At 44.6% G+C, this 17,352-nt stretch overlaps 5 protein-coding genes across 5 annotated transcripts; 3 read left to right on the forward strand and 2 right to left on the reverse strand.

Moving 5' to 3' along the window:
* Window positions 1-3,228: 3,228 nt before the first annotated feature.
* Window positions 3,229-3,832, forward strand: LOC134394114 (histone H2A type 2-C-like). The gene has a single exon (XM_063119290.1). The coding sequence runs from the start codon at window positions 3,260-3,262 to the stop codon at window positions 3,647-3,649; it is 390 nt and encodes a 129-aa protein (XP_062975360.1). The 5' UTR covers window positions 3,229-3,259; the 3' UTR covers window positions 3,650-3,832.
* Window positions 3,833-9,476: 5,644 nt separating this feature from the next.
* LOC134394112 (histone H3) lies at window positions 9,477-9,939 on the reverse strand. The gene has a single exon (XM_063119288.1). The coding sequence runs from the start codon at window positions 9,903-9,905 to the stop codon at window positions 9,495-9,497; it is 411 nt and encodes a 136-aa protein (XP_062975358.1). The 5' UTR covers window positions 9,906-9,939; the 3' UTR covers window positions 9,477-9,494.
* A 1,735-nt stretch (window positions 9,940-11,674) lies between these two features.
* Window positions 11,675-12,228, reverse strand: LOC134394113 (histone H2A type 2-C-like). The gene has a single exon (XM_063119289.1). It carries the CDS (start codon window positions 12,179-12,181, stop codon window positions 11,792-11,794), a length of 390 nt encoding a protein of 129 aa, XP_062975359.1. The 5' UTR covers window positions 12,182-12,228; the 3' UTR covers window positions 11,675-11,791.
* Window positions 12,229-12,568: 340 nt separating this feature from the next.
* On the forward strand, window positions 12,569-13,105 carry LOC134394117 (histone H2B 5). Its single transcript, XM_063119294.1, has one exon. It carries the CDS (start codon window positions 12,645-12,647, stop codon window positions 13,023-13,025), a length of 381 nt encoding a protein of 126 aa, XP_062975364.1. The 5' UTR covers window positions 12,569-12,644; the 3' UTR covers window positions 13,026-13,105.
* A 2,285-nt stretch (window positions 13,106-15,390) lies between these two features.
* LOC134394118 (histone H4) lies at window positions 15,391-15,818 on the forward strand. The gene has a single exon (XM_063119296.1). It carries the CDS (start codon window positions 15,441-15,443, stop codon window positions 15,750-15,752), a length of 312 nt encoding a protein of 103 aa, XP_062975366.1. The 5' UTR covers window positions 15,391-15,440; the 3' UTR covers window positions 15,753-15,818.
* The last annotated feature ends 1,534 nt before the right edge of the window (window positions 15,819-17,352 follow it).

Genomic DNA, 17,352 nt, shown 5'->3' on the forward strand with positions numbered 1-17,352 from the left:
TAATCAGATCTAAATACATATGAACTAGAATGATTTATTTAAAAAAAGGTAATGGCAAGCACTTTTATTCAAGATGTTATATAAGACATCACTTCTTCACATTCAGAAATGCTTTACGTGCTTTTCTTTGGGCAAATTCATTATCAACAAGAGAAAAATCAAGCAACTTTGCCCAGGCGGATTTATTTTTATTTATTTATTACACTTATATACTGCCCCCACAGCCAGAGCAACTTGGGCGGTTTACAGACTTGGAGTAGGCCCCCTAAAATCATAGGCCCATGCCAGCTGCCCCCCCTCTGCCCAGCCCTGCATATGTTGCAAAGTAGTATCCAACACGTATATGTTAGACTCTATCCAAATGTAACCATTCAACACTCCTGTTCCTTTTAGATCTCATTCCTGAATCCCAAGCATCATTTGAAATAGTTACTCTGTTCTGAAACACAGATCTAGCTGCAAAAATGAAATGAGAAAAACAAAAATGAGAGTCAACCAAAAAGTCTACCAAGCCTGAAAAGGTTAGAGTCACGTTAAATAACTGAATGAACAGCTTATTAACAAATATTTTGCATCATTTGGATAAAATCAGTTCATAAAATAATAGCTGTTGCTTATCTCAATGCAATGTCAGAAACTCAGGTCCAAATGCAATCATAAGTTAAACTGCCAAAAAGAAAATTTAGGTCAGGAGGATATGAACACAAGACCTGTTTTTATATTAATGAAACGACCTGCTAAAATCACTTATTCAAATACCTGGCTGCGCCTTAGAAATGTACCTCATATTGACTCTTTTGCCTGGTTCAGACACTTGTCTACCCCCACCCCACCCATCCCTACTTTGTCCTGTTGCAACATTACCACTGTAGGGTGACCATATGGAAAGGAGGACAGGGCTTCTGTATCTTTAACAGTTGCATAGAAAAGGGAATTCCAGGAGGTGTCCAGGAGGCATCCTTTGTATGCATGCAGCACCTGGTGAAATTCCCTCTTCATCAAAGTATAGTATACCTAGAGTGACCAGATACAAAAGAGGGCAGGGCTCTTGCAGCTTTAACTGTTGTGCAGAAGAGGGAATTTCACCAGGTGTTGCATGCCTACAAATGACACCTGCTGAAATTCCCTTTTCTATGCAGCTGTTAAAGATACAGGAGCTCTGTCCTCCTTTCCATATGGTCACCCTACTACTGGGCCTCCAGGTGGGGAGGGGGAGCTGCAGCGTGGATGGCCCACAAACAATATCATAAAGACAGTGAAATTGACAAACTATCTGCGTTCAGCAGCCTAGGCTGCCACCACACTCCATTTTAATTGAAATAATCCCCCTTGTGACAGTGCCTGTGCGATTTTAGTCAATCAGACACCACCTTTGAGGTTGCCCAGCCAATGAGAGCACAAGCGCAAGGAGGGGGTTGAGCCGACCCATGTTCTTTCTTGCAACGCTCCGGTGTTCTAAAGCCGCTTGCTCCAAACAGTGGCATTTGATTGGCTGCGTTTGCTGCCTTTCTGGCACTTGGGAAATTCATTTCAATCAAAATGGTACTAGGCTGTGCTAGTGCAGCGCTTTTATTCTTCAAATCCCTTAGCAGCCCAGGAGAAAGGAGGCTGCCCAAATGTTGAAAGAAAATGAAAAGGCAGGGGAGCAGCAAACAGGGAGCGAGTGGGCTCTGCAGCCCAACCAAAGGTAAAACCAATAACGCAGTGTTTCCATACACTTGCACTGAGAGTGGGGGGAGGGAAAGCCGGGCTTCTGCCACCACTGCAAATGCTTGTACGAAGGACTCAATGCCTGGCACGACTGTCGGATATTCCTGCATTTTGAAATGCGTGGTTCCTCTCCTCATATGTCATGGCCTGGCTATATCCCAAAATATAATACATCTGCAACAGCTGGGTCTGGTTCAAACGTCTGAACAGATTTATTTAATGTTTTCCTTTCTTACTGCATGGAGAAGAAACGGGAAGGGTGTAAAGGGAGGCAGACACCTGCCATGTCTGTTACTGGAGTGGCTGGAAAAAGCCTCCCCCCTCCCTATACACAATCTGTGAATAGAGAATTAGGGTTGCAATCCTATGCATGTTTAGAGAGGAAAAAGTCCTCCAACTCCCAGAATGCCTCAGTCAGCATGGGGCACGCTGAGAGATGTAGGACATTTTCTCTCTCTAAACATGCATAGGATTGCACCCATAGGTGCCTTATGTCTAGCTAGCTAGCACAGCCTGATTCACACTCATTCTTTCTGTAAAATGGGCTGGCCTGTGTAAAGAGGCTCTCTGGAATACACCTTATCCAGGGCCTCTTAATACCTGGCAGTGCCCCTACTTCCCCACAACTTATGGTAATATTTGGCATTTGTGTGTTTGACTGGAAGCTGCCCACAAACGAAGGGATCACAAACACAATGTTAGAGAGCCAGACTGCAACTTCTGGTAGAACAAGGCAAGGCAAACCAGAGAAAGAAGCATTTGTCTGCAGCAGTAGCTCCTACGAAGCTTGCTTAAGTTGACAGCCTTGAAGGGTAGCAACAAGGGAGAGAACCTTCTCTGTGGTGGCCTCGCAAATACGAAATGATCTCCCAGTGAGGCCCACCTGGCACCAACACTATTATCTTTTCAGCACCACGTTAGAACTGCCTTCTTCTCTCAGGCATTTAGAAACTTATAACAAGTGTTTAATGAAGTTCTGGTTTGTCTTTGGCCCCTCGTTTAAAAAATGTTTTAGACATACGTGGCTTGTGTGGGCTTTACGTTTTTGTACGTTTCATTTTTAATCGTTTTTAATCATTGTGAACCACCCAGAGTGCTTCTGCTATGGGGCAGTAGAGAAATGTAATAAATGAATAAAATTAATACCAACATCACTCCAATCTCGCATAATCCACAAAGTATCCCTCCCCCTTAGCTCAGGAAACCAGTGCATTTATTCTAGAAACTCGAGCAAATAAAGGTTGCTAGGCTCCAACTTTCCTATTCGCCTAGGGGCCTTTGGTGAATATCCCCCATGCGTGCGCAGATGCAAATTAGGAGCCTGTGATAGCTCAGTTCCTATTGGATGAAAGCAACTCTCCTCTTCTGGTTGGTCCGACTGAGCAATATATTATTCCCATTGGCTGATTGTTGCGTCAGGAGGACACAGCCAATGGGAAGTGTCGCTTTGGAGTATTTCGGAAAGCATAAAATGCTGGCGTTCGCTTCGCTTTGAGTAGTTGGCTTGTTTGCTTTCTGGTAGTGGAGAAGTGAGCTAAGCAACAGCAGAATGTCTGGTCGTGGCAAGCAAGGAGGCAAGGCTAGGGCGAAGGCCAAGTCCCGCTCTTCCAGAGCCGGGCTCCAGTTCCCCGTGGGCCGCGTTCACCGTCTGCTCCGCAAAGGGAACTACGCCGAGCGAGTGGGGGCCGGCGCGCCCGTCTACCTGGCAGCCGTGCTGGAATACTTGACGGCGGAGATTCTGGAGTTGGCTGGCAACGCGGCTCGGGACAACAAGAAGACCAGGATCATTCCCCGCCACTTGCAGCTGGCCATCCGCAACGACGAGGAGCTCAACAAACTCTTGGGCAAAGTGACGATCGCTCAAGGCGGCGTGTTGCCCAATATCCAAGCCGTCCTCCTGCCCAAGAAGACGGAAAGCCACAAAGCCAAAGGCAAGTGAGGCTGCTGTCGCTTCCCAGGCCGGCCAGTTCTCTCGTCAAACTCAACCCAAAGGCTCTTTTCAGAGCCACCCACAGCTTTCAGGAAAGAGCTGGCAATCTCTGGATTGCTACCCGCTTGCTGGGAACGCCTTTTGGGTTTCAACTTATCTAATATTTCGCTTATAGGGATTGTAAAACGGGCACAAGGCTTTAGGGATTCTGTCACTGTATAGGTAATTTTGATTTGTGTGTGTGTGTGTATACACACATACATACATACACACACACATACATACACACACACATGATTAGTACGTGTTCAGGGCTATTGAAACATTTAAAATGAGATTAGAAAACTGGCTAGAGTCAAAATGTCGGCAATTTAAGGCAGTTTTGCTACACTTAAATTAACCTTGGTTCCTTTTCATAATCGAGGTGGGGCAAGGTTTTTGAGGTAAAATCCAACGCAAATTATACTTAAGAGTAGACTCATTGGCATGAACGGGGCTTGGGTTAGCCATGACTCAGTTCCTTTCATTGCAACAGGTTTACTTTTAAGTAAGACTTGCGTTGGGTTTTCCCCTATGTCACAATTTAAGCTGAGAGTTCAGTAGCTAGAGTAAACACTACTTGTTGCCTGCTGACTTCTAGTGGAAATAAACATTGCTGGCTTCCCAATTTTTCCATTCAAGATCAAACTTTGGGGTTGGGGAAAGAGTGGAAATATTTCTCTTGATGGAAACACTCAGGCAGGGATCTTGTCTAAACCAACAATAAGGCCATGTGCGTGGAAGAAAACACTTATTTCCACAGGGCCCCACTTATTAATCCAGGTTTTCTCAAAATTGCTTCCAATCATAAACATAGAAAGCAATTACAGAGATTGGTCTGCAGGGAGGGAAGTGATGTGGGCGCCTTCCCATTCTCCAGATTGCTAGGAGGCCTGCACCCTAATGGTGGGGAAAGGTGAAGTAGGAGGGGAGGATCAAAACCCTCAATTACAAATACTCTTTCAAGTTTTGGTTCTTAGCCTTGAAGATCTTGCTGCCTTTGATTGATTCCATATGTTGATAGAACAGCTTCATAAGTGACTTCCAGACTTGTAATTTGTACCTTGTTTTCCATTTCTTTTGTTTGTTGCTTCAGGAGGCTGTAGTTTAAAGAGCAGCTTTAAAATACTTTAAATAAATAAGTAAATAAATAAAACCATTCCCACTCTTCCTCTGCCTATCATTTTCCTTTTTGAGGGGGGTGGGATGGAGGATGTCTTCAACTGGCACAGATATTCAGTATCCCAAATTGCTCTCAACCATAGATTTGATTGGTCAACTCACACTGTCTACTTGCCTGGCATTTAGGGTGTGTGTGTTTGTGTGTGTGCTTAAGAGCACTTCACATATATTATTGTGGACACAGTTGATGAATGAAGGGATAAGACATAAGCTGTGGTATAAAATAGGGTCACTTTATTTAACAGTGGGATCTGTAACAAGCAGCAGTTTTTCCCAGCTAGTGGAAAAATGTGAACTAGCCCACTAAGAAATAATATATTGGGTGAACTAGATCCTGGCTCTGACAAGGCAGCAGTTAATTCACTGCCCCTGTGTCATCCTCACCACACACCTTTTGATATATTGGGGTGTCATGTCCCAGTCCCCATCCCTGCCTGTCCCCATCCCTACCCCACCCCATACTTTGGTCATGTGAGTCAGTCACCATGTGTGCCTCAAAGGATGCTCCTATTTCCTTCTCCAGGTCTTGTTACCCCCTGGAAGACTGAAGAATCTCCTGCACCCAGCTTGATAACTCAGGTTGAACATGGACCAATATTTCTCGTTCTGTTCTCTGCTCACATTGCCCTATCCGTTGTGACTAAATTGACTCCATAAGACAAATTGCCCTGACACAGCTCCCCTGATCATGTCAGTAGGTGGTCAGCCACTGTGTGAACAGAGTGCTGGACTAGATGGAGCCTTGGTCAGATCCAGCAGGGCTCTCCTTACATTCGTAGGTGGAGCCCACCCCAAGATCAATGCAGATTTGGGTGGAGGGCAAAGAATTCCTACTTAGCCCAATTGCAACCAGTTAATGGAGATGGGGATGTGCTGAGCTGCCAGGCATTGGCCGAGCCTATCCCCATTGGCTGGGCTAAATGCATGACCATAGTTAGCCAACATGACCTCCCATCTGCCCAGCTGTGGTGTGGTGTTTGAGGAAGGAATGCTGATCTCAGTAATCCAAGCAAGGCTGGAGTGAAGAATTGGCATCTGCAGAGGGACACCACCACCCCAGCAAGAGCCCACGGAGTTTCTCCTGCAATGATGAGAGTGAGGTGGTGGAGGAGGAGCAAAAGCAACTGGTGACAACTGTAGTGAAAAAAAGGTAGACCCACTGAGGGAAGGGATCCATTGAGAGTGTCTTGCCCACGGGCCCTCCAAAACCTGGAGCAGGCACTGAGTCCCGACCTGTATGAAAAGGAATTAAGAGGCTAAATCATGGCACTGACTTCAGAAAATTATGCTAAATTGATTTTTACAGTTGTCTTTTTTAAATTCATGTTTTCATCTCCCAACAGTATTTACTACACCCCCTTTGGAGATTTAGCTGCTAGAGAACTGAAGGAGGCAGGCTGAAGCCTGAGGATTCCTGGTGCATGTGTGTGTAGATTGATCCAAATAACAACACGTTAAAAATCTGTCTCCAAAGATAAAACTGGGACAGTGATTTTCTACAGGCAGATATCAGGAAACGGGCAAGTAGAGTCTATGAAATACATCTCTTTGGGTGTATATGCAAAGGGATGATGATGATGATTGAGATGAAGGGTAATAGTTAAAGTCACCAGAAGCTGGATCTGCCTGGTTCTAGCATTTTATTTCCATTTCAAAACAATCATGCCCTCGTCTATAATTATTCAGTCCCACATGGCTGTCAGGCTGAAAGAGAATGTCGCCAAGGGATGTTTTAAATTTGTTTTCAGCTTCTTCAAACAAGGGGAAAGAGACAGTTTCAACTTCTCTGGCGAGGACTGCTGCCAGTCAAAGAGCAGCACCTACCTCTAGCCCGTCTTTCCACAATCTGGCGCCCTCCAGATTGCATCTCTCTTCAACCCCAGCAAATATAGTCAGTGGACAGGTTGGAAAAGGGGTTTACCAACCAAGCAACTCCTTGGTACATGCTGAAAAATACTGGGCTCCTAGCAATGGAGGCAATTGCTAAACATTTCTGCTTCCACCCTCATCAGTAGCTGTGATGTCAAAATATGGAGTTATTTAAATGTCTGAAGTGGCCTCCTCCTCCTCTAGTCGCCAGAGCTGAATCCAGAAGGTCCCAAGTTGCTTTGGCAGGTACCTACATCACAGACTAAAGCAGTGCTTGTTGCCTTTAAGAAGGGCAGTGGTATTCTGTATCTTCCGGGCAGCTGTGGCAGTTGCAGATTGCTAATGAGCTGGAAAAGAACAGCCCTTTATCAAGCAGTGGCCAAGTAAGCAAAGGCATTTTACAGCAGCTGATTAAAGACACTGGAGCCTTCGGCTACTTGCATCAGGGAATAAAAATCAGCATCTAAAGGCCTTTTAAGAAAGGTTTAGGTTAGATCAATACCTGAGGGGGTTATTTACCATTACCATTCCAAAGCAATGACTTCTTCTAAATGCATCCTCCATATCCAGAAGCAGGCCTATCTCAGGTTACCAGATGCCAGAGCCAGACCACCAGGGATGGCCATCTGCAGGCTGGTCTGTTTGTGAGCTGCCCAATGATAGCTTATTCACCACTGTGGGAGAGCAAGAGCTGGGTGAGAATAGATGCACCTTTGGACCGATGAAGCATAGGCTTAATCACATATTAAAAAGCCATTGGCCCAGGAGTATGTTAGCACTCCCCAGAAACCTAACATGGTTGCAGCTGCTGGAGCCCAGGAGTATGCCAGGAATGCTGCCAAGATGTGAAAGGCCAAATTAAGAAAAACTTAGAAAGCTACACTAAAGAAAAAAGTTAGCGTGATCCTGTCCATGTCTAGTCAGACTTGAAAGGTTGTCACACAGAGGAGGGCCAGGATCTCTTCTTGATCATCCCAGAGTGCAGGACACACTCAAGTTACAGGAAGCCAGATTCCGGCTGGACATCAGAAAAAACTTCCTGTTAGAGCAATACAACAATGAATCCAATGACCTAGGAAGGTTGTGGGCTCTCTCACACTAGATACAAGATGCAGCTAGACAACCATCTGTCAGGTATGCTTTAAGGTGGATTCCTGCATTGAGCAGGGGGTTGGAGTCAATGGCCTTATAGGCCCCTTCCAACTCTACTAATCTATGTTTCTTTGAAATCCTATTGAGTTCGATGGTCCATAGCCCCAGGTAAGTTAGTATTGGATCGCAGCTGAAGATTTTGCTTGGCAAGAATTTCTATAAAACATGTATGAGAATCAGAAGCTTGCAGGATATCTCAAGTGTTTTTTGCTTATACCATTTCTTTACACACACACATACCCTTCCTCAAATTGGTGCCTTTCAGATGTATTGAACTACAACTCCTATTATCCCTAGCCAGCAAGATCATTGGCCATGCTGATTGGGGATGGTGGTAGTTGTAGTGCAACACATCTAGAAGAGAAAGGGCCAGATGCAACTGTGACAAATGTTAAATTGTCCTTGTGGTGGTGTGGGTTCTCATACTAATCAGTTCATGATCAGAGGGCACATAATATAGGCACTTTGTGAGGCTAAGCGCCAAATCCTATGGAATTCAGGGTGGTGTACAGGGGCTATTATTTACATACAAACACAGGCTGCAACCAAGTTGTAGTCAATGACACAAAGTTTTTTGGGGGGAATCTTTTAAGTGTGCATCAATTGTCCTATGGGCAAAAGATATTTCCAAAGCTTGTATCCCTGTTTTTCTGAAGACGCACATATGTGCAATATCAAGCATAATCTTAACAGGCCTTCTTCCTCTGAGAAAGGATAATGCCTCCATAAGATGGTGCCTGCTATCTGCAGTATTTATAAGCATGTGTACTATACATTTTAAACATATACTGCTGGATATGTATGCATGGTATGGAGAATGTGGACAGGGAGACATTGTTCTCCCTCTCTCAAAATACTAGAACCCGGGGTCATCCTATGAAACTGATTGGTGGGAGATCCAGGACAAATAAAAGGAAGTACTTCTTCACACAGCGCATAGTTCAATTATGGAACTCACTACCACAAGATGTAGTGATGGCCACCAATCTGGAGCCTTTGCCTCCAGGTTGGATGAATTACTGGAGGCAAAGGCTATCCATGGCTACTAGCCCTGATGGTTGTGTGCTATTATTTGAGGCAATAAGCCTGTGTGCATCAGTTGCTGGGGAACATGGGAGGGTGCTGTTGCACCATGTCCTGCCTGATTGGCCAGTGTGTGAACAGAGTGTGAACTAGATGGACCCTTGGTCTGATCCAGCAGGGCACTTGTGTTCTTATTCAGTCATTTAATGTGACACTAACCTTTTCAGGCTTGGTTGACTGTTTTGTCTGGCTCTGAAGCACCCTTGTAACTTTCTTCAGCAGACTCAACTCCACTAGCTGGCATCTTAAAAGTACATGTTCCAGCTTTGTAAATGAAAGGCATAGTGAATTACGGAAATTGCACTTCCAACCCCCATTTATTTGTGCCTCGTGTTTAGCAGCAGATACAAATGTAACCTTCCCGTAGTATCTTCACACTGCATAAGGTAGCTCAGCATAGGCATTAAAGAAAAAACATTTTAGAAATACCCCGGAAACAAAGTAATCGCAGCTCTCCTTCACGAATTATGTGGATGGCTCTTAAAAGAGCCTTTGGGATACTTTGTTGTTTGGCTGCACCGGTGGAATCTCAAGCCCTCTCTCCGCGGATACGCCGCGCCAACTGGATATCTTTGGGCATAATAGTAACTCTCTTGGCATGAATAGCACACAGATTGGTATCTTCGAAGAGACCGACCAGGTAAGCCTCGCTGGCTTCTTGCAGAGCCATGACAGCCGAGCTCTGGAAGCGGAGGTCGGTCTTGAAATCTTGGGCGATTTCTCTTACCAGACGCTGGAAAGGAAGCTTACGGATAAGCAACTCTGTAGACTTCTGATACCGACGGATTTCCCGCAGGGCTACGGTTCCAGGGCGATAGCGATGCGGCTTCTTCACCCCACCAGTGGCGGGGGCGCTTTTCCGGGCAGCCTTAGTTGCCAACTGCTTGCGAGGAGCTTTCCCTCCGGTAGATTTACGAGCGGTTTGCTTGGTACGAGCCATCGCCCCTCCACGCGCTGCAGTGAGCCAGCAGACCTCTTCATGTATAAACCCCAAAACGGAAGTCGTGCCTTGGGACAGAGTATTTATAGCCGAATCCTCTCCTGATTGGCCGAGAATACTAACGGATCGGTTTCAGAGTTTGAATTTCCCGGGCTTGGAAGGGATTGGACATCATCATCATCAATTAATTTGTTACCCACCTCTCCCTCTGGATCGAGGCGTTGTACAACAGAAATGCAAACATCATATAACTAATTTAGGGTGACCATATGAAAAGGAGGACAGGGCTCCTGTATCTTTAACAGTTGCATAAAAATGGGAATTTCAGCAAGTGTCATTTGTATATATGGAGAACCTGGTGAAATTCCCTCTTCATCACAATAGATAAAGCTGCAGGAGTTATCCTAGAGTGATCATTTTAAAAGAGGGCAGGGCACCTGCAGCCTTAACTGTTGTGATGAAGAGGGAATTTCACCAGGTTCTCCATATATACAAATGACACCTGCAGAAATTCCCTTTTCAATACAACTTTAAAGATACAGGAGCCCTGTCCTCCTTTTCATATGGTCACCCTAACTAATTAAAACATTTAAAACTAATACATTACTAAAAGCAGCACATTATTAAAAGGCAAATCTAAAATTCAACTGGGTAAGTTTTTCGGTCTTTCTCGCACCACTTGAGGCTTTCAAGTTCTCCAATTCACATCATGTTTTAATCTTAAATACATTTACAGAGTACATTGAGCCTAAAGCCCCGCTTTAGTCTGTAGTGGGAAATTCAAATTCTCTCACTCGCAGCTCAGCCTACCTCACAGGGTTGTTGTGAGGATAAAATAGGATGCCCCTCTTCCCCCACACCCATATAAACCATCCTTCTTGTGTGACCAATGCTGAGCGAGGATGAGAAATAATTCGAAAGACTCCTTCCTGAAACCTCAGGCCAGCTAACGCTATACATCTAAATTCTCTTGTGAAGAATCTGGGAGCTCAAAAAAGCATTTCCTTCCCCCCTTACTCAGTACGATCTCCCAGGCGTGCTTTTACACAGACGTCAATGCCACGGGAATCAGCAGAACTTGCTTTCAGGAGTGCCGCCATATAGCCTAATCACTAGGTAGCTGTGCCTGCAGAAAGATGAGTTTGATTATATCGTCTACTCAGTTGTCTCATCAACTGTGCTTGCAAAGCGAATTAATTTTCAGTAGCTTGTGAGACCCAATGGAGTTGAAGAGATTATCGCATCATTTTAGCCTAATGAGATGAGAGGCAAAATTATAGGGAAGGCGGCGGTTTGAAAATCCCGCGTTGCACAATGATTGGTTAAGACTACCTCTCCTCCCACCCTCCCTACAGCCGCTGACATCTTTTATTCACAGCGTCGGTAAAAGGACTTTTGTTTGGGATCCAAACCTACAAGCTTGCGTGTAACACAGAAGTCTTCCTCAGGCTGCATTAATGGAATCAAACAAAAGTTTTGGAGATATTTTGCTAATTACGTACCGTCCTCTAGAATTTTTCGAAATAGGTGGGGTTCCCTAGATACAAACCAGGCATGTATTGATCAACAAGCACAGCATCATCCCAAAACCATGAGTGCCTTCATCACGGGGCAATTTGATAAAGATACTATCAATACAAGCATTTATCTCAACATAAATGACACTGAGAAATTGGGATATTCCTAGCCAACTTGTTTGGCTTATAAGGGGGGGGGGGTCAACGTTTTTGCCAAGCTCTGAAGGATGCATTTCGGTTTGACCATTGGATACAATAAAGCGTTTTAAATTCTGATTCAGCTCTTTACGTGGAGTTGTGGGTGGCTCTGAAAAGAGCCTTTGGTTTCAAAGTTCAGTGAGGAGCGTTTTCTTTTTTGAACGGAACTTTTTATTTTCCTTTGGCTTTGTGGCTTTCCGTCTTCTTGGGCAGGAGGACGGCTTGGATATTGGGCAACACGCCGCCTTGAGCGATCGTCACTTTGCCCAAGAGTTTGTTGAGCTCCTCGTCGTTGCGGATGGCCAGCTGCAAGTGGCGGGGAATGATCCTGGTCTTCTTGTTGTCCCGAGCCGCGTTGCCGGCCAGCTCCAGAATCTCCGCCGTCAAGTATTCCAGCACGGCTGCCAGGTAGACGGGCGCGCCGGCCCCCACTCGCTCGGCGTAGTTCCCTTTGCGGAGCAGACGGTGAACGCGGCCCACGGGGAACTGGAGCCCGGCTCTGGAAGAACGAGACTTGGCCTTCGCCCTAGCCTTGCCTCCTTGCTTGCCACGACCAGACATTATGGCGCTACTGACTGCAATACGAAACCCTCCGCACGAAAGACAAGTCAGCACTGATTACGCAGGGCCAAAGCGGGGGCCTTTTATGCCTTTCTAAGGTCTAAGAAATGCCATTTCTGATTGGTTGATCAGACGTCAAGCGCCCGCAACCAACGAGAAAACACATTTTTCAGGCTGACCAACCAGAGGGGCAGAAATGGTTTCTCTCCAATAGGAACAGGCACTATCACAGTCCTATGATTTGCATGTGCGCGCGCAACGGAGATGATATCAGGAGGCCTCTCGACCAATTAGAATCTTGCAGTCTAGCTGCCTTCATTTGCATACAGGGCCTTTAAATAGAGGGAAGGCTGAGGCTAGCATCACTAGTTTGTTCTCTGTCGTGCTGTGGGGAAGCTGAATTTCGTCTCGAGAAGATAAGTCACTTATTTTCTTTTGAAGAAAAAGATCTGATATTTCTACCATGCCAGAACCAGCCAAGTCTGCTCCTGCTCCCAAGAAGGGGTCGAAGAAAGCAGTGACTAAGACCCAGAAGAAAGGGGACAAGAAGCGCCGCAAGAGCAGGAAGGAGAGTTACTCCATCTACGTGTACAAGGTCCTGAAGCAGGTTCATCCCGATACTGGCATTTCTTCGAAGGCAATGGGGATCATGAACTCCTTCGTGAATGACATCTTCGAGCGCATTGCTGGGGAGGCGTCTCGCCTGGCTCACTACAACAAGCGCTCCACCATCACTTCTCGGGAGATCCAGACGGCCGTGCGCCTCTTGCTGCCTGGGGAGTTGGCCAAACACGCAGTGTCAGAGGGCACCAAGGCCGTTACCAAGTACACCAGCTCCAAGTAAACTGATCCTGTCGAATCAAGAACCCAAAGGCTCTTTTAAGAGCCACCCACTTTCTCATTAAATAGCTTTAATCACTCTAACTTGTGTCATGAATATTGCTACAACAATTTTGGTAATAGATACTTGTCACAGAGTTCTAAATATTCTACTTAAGTCTAGACTATTTGTGTTTTTACATGCCACAATTTCCATTAGTTGATTGTACTCTTAGTAGTGCACTGGTTGGCTTGTGTTTATGCACCTTATTACATGGCAATAAAATACTACATGAACGCAATGCAAGTACTGTACCTTTTTGCAAAACTACACATTAACTGACTGGGTCAAAATAACTAGTAGAGTATAGGTTGTCTTTCCAGTGTAAATGTTCCAACATTAATTACTATTTTAGCATACCCAAAATACCTGTGGTATGCTTCTGAAGTAGCTGAGTTTCTGGTGAATGTAGTAGTAGGTAACAATAGGTGAGGTATAGTTTTTACTACCCTGTAGCCAGACATGTGGTTCAAGCAATCCCCCCCCCCCCCCCATTCTTGACTGGGTTATTCATGGAGATTCATCAGCAACACTTAGCAGATGTGTTATCGGTTGATTATAGCTATAAGTTACTTTTCAATATACCTGGTGGTGGGATTCTTAAGTTAAGACAACCACATTCTTTCCTCAGAGCAACCACACTGAACAACTTACCTTTATTAGAGGTATTGGGGGGGGGGAGTGCAATTTTTTGGTAAAGGGAAAAGTTCCCAAGTCCCAAAGACTTCTTGTATTGATATGCTTCTGCAATGAGAAACAGTGCTTGCCTGAAACATGTGTGATTCAGAGGAAGGAATAGATGTAAATGCAATGTGTTGCTTTTGAGGTAAGTTGTATATTAAGTCTACATGGGTCAGAGGAATAGGGGTGAACTCTTTCTGGTGTTGAAGCCTCTGTATTAATCTAGTCTTCATTGTGATGATAGGTCCTCCATGGTGACATCTTAAGCAAAAATGCTAACTTGATTTTTGGGGGTGTATTGTTCACATTTGTATCCTGCTTTTCTAAGGCTTTCAAGGAAGCACGTGTGTGTGGTTATCCCAGTTTATTAAAACAACCCTATAAAGCGGGATTCATTGAGGGACTGTCTTAGCAGTGCCATCGAGTATAGTCTAGGCTTGAGTGTGGATGTGAGTAGATATCTTTCTTTTTCAAAATGACTATTCTACTTGGGTCTCCAAAATCGCTCTCTTGTGTGTGTGCATGCACACATCATTGTGTAGTCATCAGGCACTCCCAACATAAGGAGTATCATAAAAGGATACTTAAATGTATACATCATTTTCACTCTCCATGTCATTTATGCACTAAACTTTAGAGCCTAAAGTACTTTTCGATTTAATGTCATTGCAATCAAGAGATAGTTTTCAACCCAAACTTAACCATGTTGTGAATTTTAGAGCCTGACCGAAATGCACACAGTTTTCTACCAAAGAGTTCATATTATAGTGGTAACGTTTTCGTTTCAGAGAACAAATACTGTCTGACCAAAGGGATACTGCAAACAACAAAAACAAACCCTCTCCTTATTTCTTTAGTCTACATTTACAGCAGCCTCGCTGATGTTAACATCTGCAGCTCAGTAGATTGTTGATAATGTTGTGTAGCTCAGTCTAGGCAGAAAAATAGTTATTATCACTTAAACCTGATGTGCACAAGCTTAGCCCTTGTTCCTAAACTTTAGGTGTACAAGATAGACTTTGTCTTGAAAGGTGTTTTTCGACTGCAGTCCTATGCACATTTACCTAGGAGTAAGCCACACTGAACTTAATAGAATTTACATGAATATACACGTACATTGGACTGTGCTGTTAGTAGTTTTCGCTTGACGCAAATGCAGAACTTGCTTTTTGTTGTTACAAAGTGGCCTAAATACATTGAAACCAGAAGGGGAAGAGACACGAAGAGTTCCGGAAGGCAATTATGTAGCACGTTACATTTCCATACATTTAAGTTTGTTGCACTCTTGGTGCCCTAGAGCTCGATGTCCGTTACCCTATTTGGGTGAGGGGATACCACTACCCCCCCTAAATGTGAAACTCAACAAAATAGCAAATTCCTTCCTCCTTCCCCCAATTTCGCAATACGACAATTGGACCCCCCTCCCCCAAAGCATTCTCTTCTAAGCAGAGTCAAAGTAAAGGCGCCAAATTTTAGCTTCAAATGGTGCTTTCTGATTGGTCTATTTGAAAGGTTCTCGTTGATCATTGGTGAAATCCGGGAAGCCGCATCCTATGGTAGAGTAGGCACTATGGCAAGTAGTCTCCGCCTCCTGAATGCAAAGTTTTCCATCTGGTCGGCTTTCAGACAATATAATCCTGCTGCTTCCCGGTTTTGGGTACATAATTTTTTGATCTTCTCTAGAGACAGTTTGCAGAGATGTCTGGCCGTGGGAAAGGCGGGAAGGGGCTTGGAAAAGGTGGTGCTAAGCGCCATCGTAAAGTGCTGCGGGATAACATCCAGGGTATTACGAAGCCTGCTATTCGCCGCTTAGCTCGTCGTGGAGGAGTAAAGCGTATTTCTGGGCTGATCTACGAGGAGACTCGTGGAGTGCTGAAGGTTTTCCTGGAGAACGTCATCCGGGATGCTGTGACTTACACCGAGCACGCCAAGAGAAAGACCGTGACTGCTATGGATGTGGTGTACGCCTTGAAGCGCCAAGGCCGTACTCTGTACGGATTTGGCGGCTAAATAGTCATCCTGTGAGTCCAACAAACAAATAAAACGGCCCTTTTAAGGGCCACCCACTTATTCATAAAAAGGCTGAATTTTCTTTTAAATTTCCATTGCTCTTTGATTAGAGGCTACAGTCCTATCTACACCTGCGTTGAATAACATTAAACTTAATGGGGCTTCTTAGGTTACAGTCCATGTAACATTTCATACGCTAAACCTTTATTTTATAGTTCAGGGATGTTGATAGTGTGTTTATATACTGCCGTTCTCACCATTTTGTAAGAGATTCCTCTTTTTAATAAGTTCTGTAGGTAAGTAGACCTAAGATTATAGCTTTTCTGTAGTTAAAGGCCTTTTTGTCAATAGACAGTGGAAGGTTTCTCTTTTCCATTCTCCCCATATATGAAATAATGTTTCTAGAATGTGTCGGTAATTGCAGAATAATTAGATTGTGGATCCGGTCAGGCTTTTAAAGCTAGTACATTTTTTAAAAAAGGAATAGATTGTTCTAGATTGCAACTCAAAGAAAAGGTTTCGTATAAACACAGACTTGAGATCATCTACCTTGCCTGTGTTGAACAATCGCCTCTTTCTTACTGCAGGAAACTACTGAGCCATATTTCTCGGCAGCCTTTGTGTGAAATCCTTTGTTTCCCCGACTGTGACCTCATACTGGCTGTAGCCAATAAGAACTTCGCAGTTTTGCCATAGCCTGTCACTTAGAGACGCAAAGGACATTGGGATCTGTAGTTCTGAGGTCAGTCGTAAGATGCTTGCCTTTGGAACAGAGAGAGGGAGGGAAGCTTTGACTTATCCCTGAAAGGATATATAAAACATCAGTAAAACTGGACTTAATTTCCTTTCTCCCCAAAGTACTTTCTCCTGATCTTTTCTCTCTCCATGCTTGTTATTTTAGAATCAGATTTCCTTCATCCCTTTGTCCAACATTGTATTTTACAGTGGTTGATCACACCTCTTTAGAGCTGCTACTAAAATGGCTGCCTTTGGTTTTTAAATGAGTTTTGTGTTGTAGATTTAATGGGTGGGCAGGAGAGAAGCCCTTAAACTGGTGGCGGAAATATGGTTCCAATTTGTGGTTCTTGATGGCTGAAATGTGTGTGTGGATGGACAGAAGCAGATGACAGGCGGCTTTCAGGCAGATCTGGGGGGCTGGACATGAACAAAGCTATCATTCTCTCAATGGGCAGCTTTTATTATTTGAAGTTTGTTGTTTGCAGTTTGGAAGAAAGTGAAACTCACATCTGAATGGCTTTTCTCCCTGTTTGCTTTAAAAACCCTGCCTCCCCTAAACTGCGTAATTGATAGTCCCAGATTGTAGTTTAAGAAATAAAATATGAACTGCAGCACAGTTCATTTTCAAAGTTGATATTTCTTCACTGCTGTCCATGGAGGAATGAGACCGAAGCATCTGGTTTGGAGCCTGCTTGGAGGTCTACCACGGGGTTGCAGGGCTTCCCCGCCCCCCCCTTTCTTTCTTGTAAGTCTCCTGAGTATAACATAGAATGGCAAGCAACAGTTCAGCAGGCAAATTCCCATTGCTTCATCTGCATGGTGGTGGGGGGGGACATTTCACACATCCATTAAAGCCACAGAA

The sequence above is a fragment of the Elgaria multicarinata genome, chromosome 3, assembly GCF_023053635.1.
Source record: "Elgaria multicarinata webbii isolate HBS135686 ecotype San Diego chromosome 3, rElgMul1.1.pri, whole genome shotgun sequence".
NCBI lineage: Eukaryota > Metazoa > Chordata > Lepidosauria > Squamata > Anguidae > Elgaria > Elgaria multicarinata.

Bases quoted from the DNA above. Each gene is read 5' to 3' on its own strand.
- LOC134394114 (XM_063119290.1), top strand. From the start codon at position 3,260: ATGTCTGGTCGTGGCAAGCAAGGAGGCAAGGCTAGGGCGAAGGCCAAG.
- LOC134394118 (XM_063119296.1), top strand. From the start codon at position 15,441: ATGTCTGGCCGTGGGAAAGGCGGGAAGGGGCTTGGAAAAGGTGGTGCT.
- LOC134394117 (XM_063119294.1), top strand. From the start codon at position 12,645: ATGCCAGAACCAGCCAAGTCTGCTCCTGCTCCCAAGAAGGGGTCGAAG.
- LOC134394112 (XM_063119288.1), bottom strand. From the start codon at position 9,905: ATGGCTCGTACCAAGCAAACCGCTCGTAAATCTACCGGAGGGAAAGCT.
- LOC134394113 (XM_063119289.1), bottom strand. From the start codon at position 12,181: ATGTCTGGTCGTGGCAAGCAAGGAGGCAAGGCTAGGGCGAAGGCCAAG.